The sequence below is a fragment of the Diabrotica undecimpunctata genome, chromosome 8 (genome assembly GCF_040954645.1).
Source record: "Diabrotica undecimpunctata isolate CICGRU chromosome 8, icDiaUnde3, whole genome shotgun sequence".
NCBI lineage: Eukaryota > Metazoa > Arthropoda > Insecta > Coleoptera > Chrysomelidae > Diabrotica > Diabrotica undecimpunctata.
Window position 1 is genome coordinate 45,340,425 of NC_092810.1, and position 16,794 is coordinate 45,357,218.

The 16,794-nt window shown below is 36.1% G+C and overlaps 1 protein-coding gene across 2 annotated transcripts in view; it reads right to left on the reverse strand.

Annotated features, from left to right (window-relative positions):
* Positions 1-13,144: 13,144 nt before the first annotated feature.
* drosha (ribonuclease 3 drosha) overlaps positions 13,145-16,794 on the reverse strand; it is a 57,339-nt gene continuing 53,689 nt past the window's right edge. For both annotated transcript variants that reach the window (XM_072540179.1, XM_072540180.1), the window contains exon 17: positions 13,145-16,758. In XM_072540179.1, the coding sequence (XP_072396280.1) occupies positions 16,583-16,758 (176 nt within the window). In that variant the 3' untranslated portion in view covers positions 13,145-16,582. The remainder of the gene's footprint in view (positions 16,759-16,794) is intronic.

The window sequence follows — 16,794 nt, forward strand, 5'->3', positions numbered from 1 at the left end:
AATCTGGCCCAAGTGTCAATACTCAAAGTTTACATATAAGTATTACATAACATAGTAAAATTCAAACATGATAAATTATAAATAGTTTAAGAATAATCAATAATCTTCCAACCGTACCCTAGCTATCAATGTCCGACTCTATCTCTAGATTAAAATTAGGGCAATTGGATGAAAATGTGGAAAGTGGGATGTCAACTTGGGAAGTCGACCGTACATTGTTGTGCCGATTACTAACTAATACAGGTACTTCCTGTTCGTTAGTCTGAGTTTGTGGATTCCCTGAACGACATAGTCGTGCAACAGGACGGTACTTCCATAACGTGAGTATCCCAATTATTACCATTATAGTAATGATCCCGGTGGCCACAAAATAATGCCAATTAGATTCGTGAATCGATCGCCACTGCGTATGCGTCATTTCTTGTTCCAGACTCTCCTCCTCAAGTAACACATGACGTAGCTCTCCTCCTGGTATGTCAAGGTAGGTGTTTAGAGGCGTGTTAAACTTGCGGGGTGTCCTCGCCACCAGTTGGGCCACGGGAGTGATTGGCGACTTCAGGTAACTCGTCACTGCTCTGTCCACCCCACTGCTAGTGGGGAGTAATGTAATATTTTTCGTTTGGGCGATACATTTGGGTGAAAGCTTCAGGAATGTGACTCGTTCCAGTACTCTTTCGCTCCGATTTCCATCGCAAATAATGGATATGTGTATCGTGACTGGCGTGATAACTAGCCAGAGGTTGGGAGTACCCATCTTACTCCATTGAGCTGTCTGTATTGTCCTGGCTACCACTGGACATGTGCTATTCTTAGATCGCTCATAAATTTCTTCTAGTATGCAGTTTGGTTGGGTATCCATGTTTCTTATAGCCGTTGGTGAGCACGCTATCTGCGCCTTTGTCAACAGTAAGCACCTTTCTCTATCTTCCGTGGTCAATTCGAAGTAGTGCAGTGTGTTATAATCTACGACCAGTAGATTCCTTGGGGCGACAAATGTGCGCAACACCGACCCCTCAACGTTAAGTGGTATGGCCGTGACTTTGAGCATGCTGTACTTATTTTTCCCTGTCACTATGAAGTAGCCGATGACTGTTATATATCTGTCGTCATGACTGACTTCTGTTTCTATAATGGGTTGTCGTCGTATTTCGACCCCTTGAGGCAGTATCTGCCCTGCTTTCCCTATTAATTTGGTTATTTCACCCGGTTTCACTATATCAATGAAGTGTCCGTGGTTATAGTGAAGGTTTAATATTCCCTCGTAAAATTGAGTATATTCGTTTATGAAGTCCATAACTTGTAATGCTATCGTTTGTATTCGTAACGTGCTATATTCGGTTTCTAGTTTTTGTGCTTTGTCTTCTACTTCGTTAAGTCCTTTAGATATTTCTTGTAGACCTGTGATTAGTGCTTTGTTAAACTTGTTCATTTGCTCGTTTATCCTGTTCTCTGTGTGATTGATTGATGTTATTGTTTCTAACATTATCTTCGCCTGGTGCTGTGATCCCTTTATTAGCTCCTTTTGGTTATTATCTAATGCTTCAATGTTACTGTAGGCTTCGTCATTGACTCCAAATACTGAGGTTAATATTGTTCCTAATATTCCTCTTCTTTCCCTTCCTTTTATTTCTACTGTCAGCCCCTCGCTTACTGACTCCGCCTTTCTTTGTCCTTCCTCCAATTTCTCTATTATATCCTTACAATTCACGATTTTTATCTCATGACACAGTTCTCGTACGCCTTGTATCATATTTCCTATTAGTTGGTGCTCTGTTCGAATTCTTCCTTTTTCGAGTAACACCTTTATTCGAAATGTTCCCCGGTCTATGACGACCTCTCCAAGGTCTTCTGTGAAAAATCCTGGTACCGGATTATATATTTTATACGGTTCTGCCTTTATGGGTTTTAACATCGTTAAAAACATTATAGCTACTAGTATTTTCTTCCATCTTAGTGCTGCTGCCTTTTTCGGCTTTTCCTGTTTCTCTTCTTCCAGTCGTATTAGCTTGTATTATGTATGGGTCTTTTAGTCAGTTTCCCGTTTGCCTTTCTCACTGTTACTACTCTGGTTAATCCCTCCGCTCCAGGGTGTGTTTCTGTTACCCTCGCTAATGGCCATCTGCCTGGAGGTGTATCCTCTTCTTTAATTATAACTATTTCTTCTTCTTTTATGTTAGGGTGCGCCTTATGCCATCTATTTCTCTGTTGTAATTGGTGCAGGTATTCCTGTTTCCAAATTTTCCAGAAGTCTCTTTTTATTTTTTCCACTAATCTCCACCTCGTCGGCATCTTCAAATAAGTCGTAAGCTCTTCTTCCCGATTTGGTGATATAATTTCTCTCCCTATAAGGAAGTGAGCTGGTGTCAGGGCTATTTTCCCTTCAGGGTCTTCTGATGACCCACATAATGGTCTCGAGTTCATACATGCTTCTATTTGTGCCAGCACCGTACTCAATTCTTCATATGTTAGAACTGTTTCCCCGATGATTCTTTTCAAGTGATATTTCATTATTCGCACTGCGCTCTCCCATAATCCTCCGAAATGTGGTGCATATGCAGGTATGACATGCCACTGGGTACCTAGTGCCCGTAATCCTTGTTTTATCTCGTCATCTATTTTTTGATTTTCTTTTTTCAACAAATTTGCTGTTCCTACGAATGTGGTTCCGTTATCGCTGTATACGTTGTTGCACTGTCCTCTGCGTGCCGTAAATCTCTTGAACGCTGCGATGAAAGCATCCGTAGACATATCGCTTACTACCTCAAGGTGTACTGCCTTCGTTGACAGACACACAAATACTGAGATGTAGCCCTTATAGCTCCTCTGTCCTCTGCCTCTCGTGGTACTTATTTTTATTGGCCCGGCATAATCTATCCCTGTGTTAGTAAAGGGATGACTCGGGTTCACTCTGTCTTTCGGTAGATCTCCCATTAATTGTTGTGCTGCTTGGCTTTTATACCTCCTGCACCTTAAACATTTTGCTAGATGATCTTTCACGGTTCTTCTGCCGTTGATTATCCAGTATTTCCTTTTTATGTACTGTAGTGTTTGTTGTAATCCGCTATGTAGATTTCTTGCGTGACTATCTGTTATAAGTAACTTTGTTAATGCACTATCCTTTGGCAAAATTATCGGATGTTTTTCTCCGTACTTTAGATTCGTGTGTTTCAGTCTTCCGGTGACTCTTAGAATTCCTTGTCTATCCAGGAATGGTACCAATGACGCTAATTTATTTTTCTTGTCTAATTGCTGTTTCTTCTCCAGCTTATTTATTTCTTGTTTGAAGTAGGCGTGCTGTGTGTGCTTTATCACCTTTAATAGCGTTTCCTCTAATTCTTGGACTGTAAGCTGACTTTGTCCATTGTCCTTCTTTTTTCTGCATTTGTCTGCAAATCTCCTACAATATGAAAGTACTCTTCTCATTCTTTCTAAATTTGAGAATCTCTCGCATATGTCCTCCTTTATCGTTGTCGTGTGCACCGTTATTTTCGTTTTGACTTCCTCCTCATTTGTCTCTGGTATTTCTTCTGATTCCTGAGTTAAAGTTTTGTTACTAGTCAGCCAAGTTGGTCACTTCCACCATAGCTCTGCTTCTAATAATTCTGATGCGGTACTTCCACGTGAGAGGATGTCCGCTGGATTTTCCTTTGTATCTACCTTATGCCAATTTTTCGGTCCTATAACGCGTCTTATTTCCTCTACTCTGTTGGCGACGAACATTTTCCACCTTTTTGATGATCCCCTTATCCAAGCCAGGGTTATCGTTGAGTCCGACCATGCATATACCTCAATGTTTTCCCTGTTCAATGCTTGTAGGGTTTTCTTCATTAAATTTGCTAGTAGTACCGCGGCACACAGCTCGAGCCTCGGTAACGTCGTTTTCCCTTTCAATGGTGCGACTTTCGATTTTGCTATCATTAGATTCGTTTTAATTTCTGCGCCTAATACCCTTGAGTAGATTACCGCTCCATATCCTTTCATAGACGCATCTGCAAATCCATGTAGTTCTACTCTGTTTATCTTGCTTAAGTTGTTCCACCTGGGCAATGTTATTTTCTCCAGATTTACTAATTGCGCCTGGTATGTATTCCACCTGCTTTGTTGGTTGCTAGTTAATTCTTTATCCCAACTGGTCTTTTGCTCCCATAATTCCTGTATGAACATTTTCGCCTGAATTACTACAGGTGCTATCCATCCCAGTGGGTCGTATAGTTTTGCTACTTCTGACAGTACGTGTCTTTTCGTTATTTTCTTTGCCGTCGTTATCCCTATTTTGAATGTGATTATATCCTCTTTAGGTGACCAGTGTATTCCTAACGTTTTCCGTACTTCTTCTTGTTTGAATGCCTTCGAGTCTACGTTCCTCATATCCTCCGGTACGTTCTCCATTATTTTTTCTTCGTTGCTCAACCATTTTCTAAGAGTGAAACCTCCTTTTCTGAACAGTTGTATTAATTCCTTTTGGGCTGTTTCTGCTTCCTGCACTGTCTCAGCTCCTCCTAGTATATCGTCTACATACATGTTTTCTTTTACAATTTTCGATGCCAACGGGAACCTCGCTCCTTCGTCTTCTTGTAATTGTTGTATTGTTCTTAACGCTAAAAAGGGTGCTGCGGCCGTGCCGTATGTCACCGTCGTTAAGTTATACTCTTGTATGTGGTCCTTTGTGTCCTTTCTCCACAAAATTTTTTGATATTTTTGGTCTTCTTCTGCCATTCTGATTTGTCTAAACATTTTTTCCAGATCCGCTGAGTATGCTACCTTATTGGATCTCCATCGTAATAGTATATTTGTCAAGTCTTGTTGTAATTTCGGCCCTGTGTGCATAATATCATTCAGGCTTACTGCCGATGAGCTTTTGCTTGATGCATCAAACACGGCTCTTATTTTCGTTGTAGTACTGTCCTCTTTTCTCACTGGATGATGAGGTAAGTAGTACCCATCTCCCTGGTTTTCTGCTATTACCATATGACCTTGGTTTTCATAATCTTCCATGAATTGTCTGTAATTCGCTTCTAACTGTTTGTCTTTTGCAAACTTCCTTTCTAGTTGCATCAATCTGGCGAATGCTTCCTGTTTAGATTCTCCTAACTTTGCGACGTCTTCCCTAAACGGAATTTTTACTTCGTATCTCCCTTCTTCATTCCTTTTTACAGTCTGTCGATACAGTTCTTCACATTCTTGTTCTTCCACTGAGAAACTTGTATCCTGATTTACTTCTTCTAATTCCCAGAAGTTCTTTATTTGTACGTCCATTTCTTGTCTTGATATCATACAGCTTACTTCTGCTTTTATATTCTCCCTTTCTCGTGCTATTCCCGAAACTATCCATCCTAGTTTGGTGTTTTGACTCAGGAGTCCATTACTTATTCTGTGCATCCCTTCTGTCAATATGTAACTGTATTCTTTTACTCCTAGTAGTAAGTCTATCTTCCCTACCTTGTAATATCTTGGATCTGCCAGTATTGCATTTTTCTCGTTATAGTCCGGTAGAATTATATCCTTTTCCGGTAAATTCCTTGTTATCTTCGGTAGTACTAGTGCTTCTATTTCCATCTCGAAGTCACTTTCGTAATGAGTTTCGATTATAAGTTTCATACTCCAGTTGACTGTTTTTTCTCCTGACGAGCCTATCCCGGATATGGTCGCCTGTATGGGCTTCCTTGTTGTTCCTAGCGTCGTCGCAGCTTGTTCCGTTATAAATGCGCATTGTGACCCTTGGTCGATTAGTGCTCTCATTATGTGTGAATCTCCTTTCGCATCTCTTATGCGTACCACAGCTGTCGCTAGTAATGCTTCACCTTCCTTATGGCTTGCACAGTTTACTGAATTCTGCCCTCTTTGCTGGTCGTTGCTATTCCTAGGCCCATTGGTATCTTGTGTATTTTCTCGCCTTCCGTTATTTTGTTCTCTGGCGTTGTATGGATTATTATTTCCTCCTCTGTACCTATCAGCTTGGTACCCGTTTCTTCTATTGTTTGAATCTCTTCCATTTCTTTCTTGTGTTTGTTCTCGTTTCGTTTCATTGGAGTTTCTTTTGTTGCTTGTGTTTCCTTTTTCATAATGCAACATATGGTGGTGGTCTCCGCCACAGTGTCTGCACCTATATTGTGAATAACATTGTTTTTCTTTTTTATGTGCTAGGCAGTTTGTACACAATCCTTTTTCTTTTATCATCCTGTTCCGGTCTCTTACATTGAGTTCCTGAAATTCTCTGCAGTTCGGTACTCCGTGATCTCCGTTGCATATCACGCAATGTGTTCTTGGTTTCCTAAGAGATCCTCCTTGCTTCACTTGTCTTTTTTCTGACTCCAGCAGTTCCAGTGTCTGAAATCTTCGCTGTAGGAATGTTTGTGTCGATTTGTACGTCGGTATCTCTCTACTGTCTCCAATGTGGTTTTCGTACAGCCTCCTAGTTTCATTGTCCCATTTCGTTATGATAATTCGGGCTATCAATGGGCTCCACGCTTCCGTGTCTGTTCCTAACCCTCCTATGGCTTCCAGACTTTCGTGGAAGGTGTCATGTAGTGATTTCAATGCTCTAGCAGAAGATTCCTTTACTTCCTGCGCTAGTAGCATCCTGTCTATTAATTTAAACAATATCATCCTTAGGTTCTCATACCTATCTTTTAGCATGTTCCAGGCCACTTCGTAGTTGGCCTCGGATATGTTTAAGTGTTGTATCATTCTGTTGGCTTCCCCTCTTACTTGAGTTTTTAGGTACTGCATTTTTTCTGCGTTTGATAACTGGTCGTTTTCATGTATTACTTTAGTAAACAGATCGTGGAAAGTTCTCCACGTTTCATATCTGCCTTCATACACAGGGATTTTTACCTGCGGTAATGTCACACCGTCCCTCCTCTGTGTGCTTTCTGGCCGTTGCATTCCTGGCCTTATTTTCTTTAAAACTTCCCTGACTTTCCTCTTTAGATGATTTATTCTCTCTACTTCTCCAATATCTGTAGCGTCCAGTTCCTCATTTACTGCTGCTTCAATCATTAGTGTATTCACCTTTTCCATGTATTCTCTTAACTCTAAATGCAATTCTTCATCCTCCTGCAAGTCTTGTTCATTTTCTGGCCGTAATAATTCCTCGATTCTTTGTTTTCTTATCTGTATCTCCTTTACTTTCGGTGCTTTTCCTCTTTTCAGCACCCTTCCATATTCTTCCAATAGGGTTTTCCCCTCAATGTATGTCTTAAATACCTGATCATAGTATTTTGTTTCAAAATATTTTTCTTTCGTTATACCCCCTTCTAGCAGCTTTTCGTGGTTATTTAAAAATTTTGCCCAATATTCTTCTAATTTTTCCTGTCTATCCCGGATGTATTGTTGATTTTTCCGAGATTGGGAATCCTTTTTTGTATTTGAAACGAGTTTCACTATTTCTGTTCCTATTTCCGCTTACTTAACGTATAGACTCTCCATGATTATTTTAAAAATTTTTACATTCAGCGGTAAATATATTAGACAATACTAAATGTACGTTATGTATTAAATAAGTATACCTGTATTATAACACTTTCTTTTCTATCGGAATGTGCAATTTAGCGAAATATGAGTTTGACCTTGCCTGCTGTGCTATTCTTTGCATTGAGGTAGGTCAAGATGTAATCCACACACTCTTATAATGATATATATACATATATATATATATATATATATATATATATATATATATATATATATATATATATATATATTGTTATCAAAATAAATGAAATTATTTTCTACGTAATTATTTTAATTTTTCGAAATAAAATATTTAATTGTAATTAAAAGCAAGCTATATGTATGAACGTTTCTTTTTTCAAATTGTCATACAAAATTACTGTTTAGTTAATTATAGTTGTGAATGACGTTTATTTTTGTTTTATCAATTCTCTGTATTATTTAAATGGTATACATTCTAAAGTACATTATTATACGATTGATAGAGTGGAGATTGTTGTTCTAAATTGTCAAATTGTAATAAAAAAAAACTTGTTAAATTGTAAGATTGTAAAAGTTGGAAGATTTTGTAATTATTCAAAAACTTACGGTTTTTTGTGTTCTTAGACGTTGAGGATCCCTCGCTTCTGGTGGGTTCTGCAATCGGTCCTGTCCTTTGGCTGCTCTGCGGCTCTAGTATGGCTCTCGGCTTTGGTACTGCTCTCGGCTCTAATATGGCTCTCGGCTTTGGTACTGCTCTCGGCTCTAGTATGGCTCTCGGCTTTGGTACTGCTCTCGGCTCTAGTATGGCTCTCGGCTTTGGTACTGCTCTCGGCTCTAGTCTGGCTCTCGGCTTTGGTACTGCTCTCGGCTCTGGTACCGCTCTCGGCTCTAGTATGGCTCTCGGCTTTGGTACCGCTCTCGGCTCTAGTATGGCTCTCGGCTTTGGTACTGCTCTCGGCTTTGGTACCGCTCTCGGCTCTAGTATGGCTCTCGGCTTTGGTACCGCTCTCGGCTCTAGTACCGCTCTCGGCTCTAGTATGGCTCTCGGCTTTGGTACTGCTCTCGGCTCTGGTACTGCTCTCGGCTCTAGTATGGCTCTTGGCTTTGGTACTGCTCTCGTTCTCCCGGGTCTAGTGGTCTCTCTCTGATACTGAGGGTGTTGCTGGCGTGGACTGTATAGGCTCTCTCAAACTTCCTTGAAGTATTCTGTTTCTCGATAGGACCATGAACAAATTCCCTTCGTTGGCTCAGTGAAGATGTTCGTTCAGTTGTAATGGAAACACCAAATAATAGTAGCAGAGTTTATTGTTGAGACGTACACTATGGGTGTAGACCCGGGATTACTTTGAGTAGAGACTGATGAAGTTGATCGTTGAAGACTATATGTTCGTTGAGTGAATATTGATTGAATGCTTCTCTAGTCAAGAGATATTAGTTTTATATAAATTCTATTTGGGTCAATATTTTTCGCGTACCTAGCGTGATATGTGTATTTAATTTATGTAAATTGTTTAACTTTGTCAGTACTTTTGACTGATGTCCAAATTATTATTTATAATTGACCAAATGTGTATGTAACCTAATTAACTACGTGTGTGTATTTAATAACAAATAGATTCATTCGGTCTACTGGGTGATAAAATTATACTGTCCAATTTCGGATATGAATTATGAAGATTTGATATTGGACAATCTATCTTATACTTTTTAAATTTCCCACTTTTTCAAATGAAGCAAAAACGAAGTATATGGAATGCACAAACAAGAAATTCGTTCGGAGGCAGTACATAACAATGATAACAGCAAAGGTAACACAATATAAATTCGAAAAGAAGTTAAAAGACTTGAGTAATTAGGAAATGTCTTCACAAGTGAATCTAACTGTGAGGAAGAAATACAGAAAAGAATTATGTCTCTCAACCGCGCTGTATATGCTCTCAACGGGTTGTTAAGAAGCAAAAATATATCTCGAAGAGCAAAACTAAGGACATACAAGACCGTAATAAGGCCAATAGTGATGTATGCTTCTGAAAAATGGGCCACAACAAAAAACACCAGGAGTTTTTATTAGTTTGGGAGCGCAAAATCTTGTGGCAACATATTAGCGGTAATTAAGGTTCAAAGACTTAGATAGTTGGGCCATGTGCAGAGAATGATTCTATTTAGAATTCCCAGAATGGTACTACCTAGTGCATTGGCACGCAAAAGGAGAAGAGGAAGACCGAGGTCAAGATGAAGCAACGAAGTTAAAGAAGATATGAGAAGACTTAACGTAACGAACTGAAAAAGAAAAGGGAGTCAGACATCATCAAAACTATTTCATCTTTATATTCCAAAACTAAATATCCTATAGACAAATTTGAAAAAACAAATGTAGTATACAGCATTAGTTGTACTCAGTGTGAAGCTGAGTATGTTGGTGAGACCGGAAGAAATCTTTCAAATCGCATTATTTCTCACAAAAATGATTGCAGAATTAAAAAACCATCTTGTGCTTTGGCGGAGCATGTAATCAATAAAGACCATATTATGGATTTTGATAACATTAAAATTTTATGTAGTGAAAGTAATAAATTCAAAAGGACTTTTTTGGAAATGGTTTGTATTAGCAAAAGTGATAATAATTTAAACAAAAGATCAGAAATTCAAAATTGTTCAAAATTCATTATTTCTTTATAATTTATATATGAAACTTGTAAAATATCACATTTTGATTTAATTTTCCATATATCTGTTACATTTTTTCAGACATCTATCAATGGTGAATAAATCTTCTTCTTTTTTGTTACTAAACAAAATTTTATTTTTGGCAATATTGTCAAAAATAAAAGTTTTAAGTTGGCATTTATGACATTGAGGCCTATTTGTAATTGGTCGCTATTTTAACTTATTTATAAATTCAATTGTTTTTGTGTTAAGAAAATGTTTTCAAAATTATATTAAAATTTCAGAGAAACATTTATTAGATAAGGACATTTTTGTATTAATTCTTTTTGAAATGTATTAGCAGCAATTTTATTAACCAAACTAATTTTATTTGGTGAGTTAACAAAAAATTTTTTTCTTTCTAGTTCAACTTTGTAAGATATTTTGTCTTTTTTAGCAGCTCTTGATAATAATTTAATAATTGTAAACATAATTAAAAGCTTGAGATAATAAATAGTTAACCAATAGCCCCTTTTATTGACTCCAACCCATCCAAAACATTTATATATTTTTTTCCAAACGAGTCACATAGTACTTTTTTTTCTTACTCATATATATATATATATATATATATATATATATATATATATATATATATATATATATATATATATATATATATATATATATATATATATATATATATATATATATATATATATATATATATATATGCCAATGTGTAACCATTGAATGACCCATGAGGAACGGTGGGTGCCAATGGGTAACAATATATATATATATATATATATATATATATATATATATATATATATATATATAAAATATATAAAAATTGTTTCTAAATCTAGATTCCTTCATGTTTTTATCTTTATGTGACCATTGGGTGCTGAATAGCAGCTGCAGTTGTTACTGCATGGTCGACCATGTGCTGTGGAATTCTTCAGCCAAAAAGGTGGACAAAAATTAGGCCAAAAAAACTAGAAAAATTAACTTTGTGTTAGCAACATCATATGTTTTAAAAGATTTCCTTACCATATGAAAATTGAAAATAATTACAATATTAAATGAAAAATAGCTAATTGGCAAGGATAAAATGAATATAACTATTATTAGATAAATTAATTAAATTATATTAAAAATACTAACTGTATACTAAATGAATTAAGTTTAAAAGAAATTCCTGTAATAGTATTAATCTTAGCTCTAGGTTTAATTGTACTAACCGCCGAAACCTTTCAGAAATATATATATATATATATATATATATATATATATATATATATATATTTATATATATATATATACACTCGCGATCATAAAATCCGGGTCACCTTAAAAATTTCAAGTTTATTGAATATTTTTGCCTCTGGTGCAGTAATAACCTTTTTTAGGCTAATGTATTTTTATTTGTCATTAATGTTTGTTTTGAAAGAAAAAAACAACGGTTTTTTATTGTTTTTATTGAAAAAGCAGAAAACAAACCAAATTGTTGGTAAAACAGACATACGAAAAAAAATTGAAAATACAGAACGTGGTGAAACATCAGTGAAATTTCAGTGACTAATATCGTGTATTGCCTCCCCTTGCTCTAAAAACCTCTTGCAGACGACGGGGCATACTCTCAATTTTTCTCCGGATTTCATGTTGTGGTAAGTTATTACACTCTCTCACTAACAGATCTTTAAGCTCCTTTGCGTTGTTAGGAGGTTGTGTATGGGTTTGAATACGTTTTTCAAATTGTCCCAGAGATGTTCGATGGGATTCAGGTCCGGAGACCTAGCTAATGGGGGTAACCTCGTAATTCCAACCCATCTAAGTATTGCATGCTGATCCTGGCAACGTGCGGTCGCGCATTGTCTTGCATAAAAACGGCGTCTTCTCCAAGTCTCGCCATGGTGGGCATAACATGTTCTTCCAGAATCTCCGTAATGTACCTTCGTGCAGTTAAGTACCCATTTTTGATGAAGGGTAATTCTGTGCGGAAGTCGGAAGATACACCTCCCCAAGCCATGGAGTGGGCCTCCACCAAATCACATTCTTGGAGCAATGCAAGCTTGTGAAAATCGTTCACCGGTTCTCCTCCAAACTCTTACACGTCCATCGGATCCAGTTAGGCAGAAACGGGATTCATCTGAGAATAACACTTTGCTCCAATCATTAATTCTCCAATGCGCGTATTGTCGAGCAAAAGCTAGTCGTGCAACTCGATGCGCCCGGCGAAGTGGCGGTCCTGTAGCCATTACCCGAGAAGATGGTCCAGAAGAACAAAGTCTTCTCCTGACTGTTGCCACGCTAACATTGCAATTCCGTACTTCCTGTAGACGATTTCGATGCACAACCGCAGTTGAGATCTGGTTTCGTAAAGCCTGAAACATAAGTAAACGGTCATCTCGTGCCGTGGTCGTTCTTCTTCGTCCAGATCCAGGTCGTCTGGTTAGCAAACCCGTCTCCTGCAAGCGTTGAAGCACTCGTTGAACCGTAGAAAGGCTTACGCCAACAGTTCTTGCGACTTGCCGTTGAGTGTGACCGTCTTCCACAAGCGCAACAATGCGTGCCGTTTCAACAACAGTCAAAGGCATTTTTGGCAAAAATAAACAATAATAAACACTAATAATGGCACTAATACACACTAATGGTGGCAATAATAAACGTTTGTTTGTTGCTTTTAAACAGAAAGTCGAAGCACAAATGAGACATTTAAAACAAGCGGCAGTTACAGGTACCGTTCATTTTGGGAAGTGTATAGTTTTCCGCGAAATTGGCATTATTGGAATTCTTTGCTACAAAGGAAACCACTAAGGCCACAATAATTCTCAGAAATATGCATTAGTTTGTATTTGTGTTATTATTATTTACGATAAAGCTCGTTAAAAATGAAATAACGGTGATTTTCAAGGTGACCCGGATTTTATGATCGCGAGTGTATATATATATATATATATATATTAAATAAAGTTATATATATATATATATATATATATATATATATATATATATATATATATATATATATTAAATAAAGTAATAAATAAAATACGCATAGAAAGAAACAATTTATTATTACAATTACATGAAATCACAGAAAATTTTTTGATAAAAACAACAAAATCTAAAAATTACGATGGTTCATAATATTATAATAGTATCTTCCAATAGATGCAACTGTATTCATATGGAAATCGTTGTTAATTGAACAACATAACTGTCATCATAACATCATATTTTAGACAGTAAAGAACATAATGTGAAGAAACTTGAATAAAAAGAGGAAGATACAAAAAAAATTAATCTATAAAATTGTATATTTCGGATAAAGGTATTTAGGATGCCAAACGACAAAGTCAAATGTCAAAGTCAACTGTCAAAGTCAAATGCCAAAGTTAAAGTCAAATGTCAACGTTAAAGTCAAATGTCAAAGTCAAATGTCAAAGTCAAATGTCAAAGTTAAAGTCAAATGTTAAAATCAAATGTCAACTGTCAAAGTGAAATGATGTTTACTTCAAAAATGTCACAGTAGAAGTAAATTTGAAAGTCATATATTGAACAGCAGCACCATATTACAATGTATACTTAACCTAAGCGATACATACATCATTCATAACAGAATAATTGGGTCGCGACACATAAAACTTCTTTGTATTAGCGGTAAATAAGGTAAGATAAACACTAATTACTACATTTAACAGGTTAAGTGCCACGTACACCCCATTGGGTGGACACGAGAACCTCTCGCCAGTGCTAAGACAAAATCTTGTGAACTGCTCACGAGTCCCATAGCTATATTTTCTGTATTTATTATCACAGAACAATTTTACAAATACCATTCGGTTTTTTGTTGAAAACCCCAGATATTAGTACATCAAAACTGGACCATCCATTCTGGCTGGTTCCAGAAACAGCAATGTTCACTTGCTCTCTTTTAGTACCCAACTTATTGCACAGTTCATCAGAAATAAAATTTGACTGTGAAGCGGAGTCTAAAATTACCTTACACGAATGATAATGGCCACAAACATCACAAATAAGAAGAAATACTGTTCACAGCAACCCCTGAGTGTCAGAAAAACAAGAAGTAGAGTGATGAAGGCATTTGGTTGCTCCACAATGTTCTGAGAAGAAGTAGCATGTTGTGACTTCTTACAACGTTTGAGCAATTTTATTTGTATCTCTTACCATCTCTTCAATTACCTCTTCAGATAAAAATAACTGAAGATAATCAATAGGTTTTGCAGTTTTTCTGTTATGCAAAATTTGTCCTCGCTTGTCAAAGAAAATTTTTGTTGATTGGTATATGTAAGTTTACTTCATTGCTGGCATTACCGATAACATCCTTAGTTTCAGATAAATCAGTGTCACTTTGGTTATTGTCATTTATGTCTTCAACATGTTCGTCACCTTCTGATGAATAATATTGGTCCAAAATACTGACTACTCCCTGGGCTCTTCATCGCTACTCTCTCCTATTCTCATTGCTAATTCTTCCAATTCTTTTGTAGTCAACTTATTTTTCCAACGGTTACTTCCGTAAAGGATAACTTACGCTTTTCACGTCCACTGTATTTTAGTTATAAACAAATATCTAAATAAACCACTAATATTTAGGTAAACAGTACTAATCGTCAAACACGTGCAACAATGAAATAATTTTTTACTGTCTACTCATATGGGTGTACACTCTCTTTTAAAATTAACGGTTCTTTGGTAACGCAGATTTCTGTTATTATATTTTCCTTTTACCTACGCTTTAGCTCAAAACGTAGTACAGGAATCAGCAATATAAATACTTCTCATAGTTCTCGATTTGAACCACAAATATTTTCCAACTAATTTAATAAATAAATCATTGTTGTAGAGCCAATTAGGTACACAAGCAAAAAATTTGAGTTTTTTGTCCATCCATTTGGGTAGACAAAACGCTTGGCACTTAACCTGTTAATGGGAATAAGCACAAATTAAAAATGCTTTATATTTGGCGTTTCGATTTCCACCTCGAAAATCGCTCTCAAGATTATAAGTTAAACCATATTAAGACATCCGTGTTGATTTTGAATGACCGATAGAACCGACACATCAAGAGAAAGAGGAGCGCCAATGTCAAATGTCAATATCTATCAATATATACATTGATCTCTGCAACTACCACTTTGTGGTACGGTAGGAATTAGATGAGGCAATAAAACTTAAAATATATTAAAACGGCATAAAAATGGATTTTTTAAAATCCTTAGTTCAATATAAAGTATTAAAAACAACTGTTAGAAGAAAAACTGTTAGTCAGGTTCATGAAATTTTGTAAGATCAATACTTTATTGTAATATGAGAAAAAATAATTACCAAAATTCTTGTAAAGTGATACCGATATGGAGAATATCCACCAGAATATCTACTAGAAAAAGGTAAATTATAAATAACGTGGAATATTATATTCTTGGAATAAAACAATTCAACATAATGCAAATTGGATAGGTTAACAAATTTGTTGGTATTTGATGATCTTGATTACCAAATAAACAAATGTTCATCCATTTTCACTAAGAAGAAACTTAAAATCCAAAAGATAAATCCAAACAAATCATTTATTGAGGTTCTGAACTACTTTCTTGAGGCATGTCTAATTTAAATATTATGTTAATATGAGTTTAAACCACAATTATTAGTTGCAATTAAAATCACATTTTTGTCACTCATCTTGCGGTTTTTCCCACTTAGAAATCGTTACATTTGTCAAGTATACTTCTGTCATCTGTCATAAGTCAAAGGCGTTTTTTCACGAGTCACCCGTAGTTGAATAATTATTGTTGATCAACAATATTTGGATTCAGCTTGAATCAGATTTGCTCACGTGTTTCGAATTTAAAATGGCGTCAAAATCATTTATTAATGATATTTAAACATGATGACTTCTTGAATAAAAACAAGCTTATTACGGGCGTATACCAAGTATAAAGGACATAAGACATCAAAAAACAAATTTTCATTCATTTCCACTAAAAAGAAACTTAAACCCCAAAGAAATCATGAACAAAAAGATTATTTATTCTCAGGTATACGTAAAAGTATAACTTTTTAATTTTTAGCATCTTTAAACGTATATTTATGTTATCTATGATAGCTAAAGGGGCATTTTCGAGAGTTTCACGTATAACTGAACGATTAATGTTGATTAACAAAATTCAGAATTTTTTAATCGGATTTTTAACCTTTCTCGATTTGAAATGGCGTCAAAATTATTTATAGTTTTCGGTTACTGCTTTTAAGGATAAAACAAGCTTATATACTGAGTAAAAAATTTGTTATCCACAGTTGGTCAAATATTTTTACCAACTAGATCAACTAGCGTTCAGAGTAGTTCAACTACAGTAGCTATACCAAAAACGTGCTGGATAAAGACAAAATCCATACTAAACCAAGCAATAAAACCATTCTGAACGTTTAATGCTGTAGAAACAAGAGCCCAATTTTCTATTACGTTCAGATTTCAGTCGCTAGAGCTAGATTTCGATGAAGATCTTCTAAACCTGCTTCTCGAATACCGTTTCGGTGATTTGGGTGCTGACTGCTCAGATCGTGACTTCGAAACACTTCTTCCTTTCTTCTGTTTCTTCATACTTTTAGCTATGACTCTTTTTTGGTGGTCGAGTTGAGGAAACAGATCTAGAAAAAAAAAGACAACTGTGGATCTATACCAAA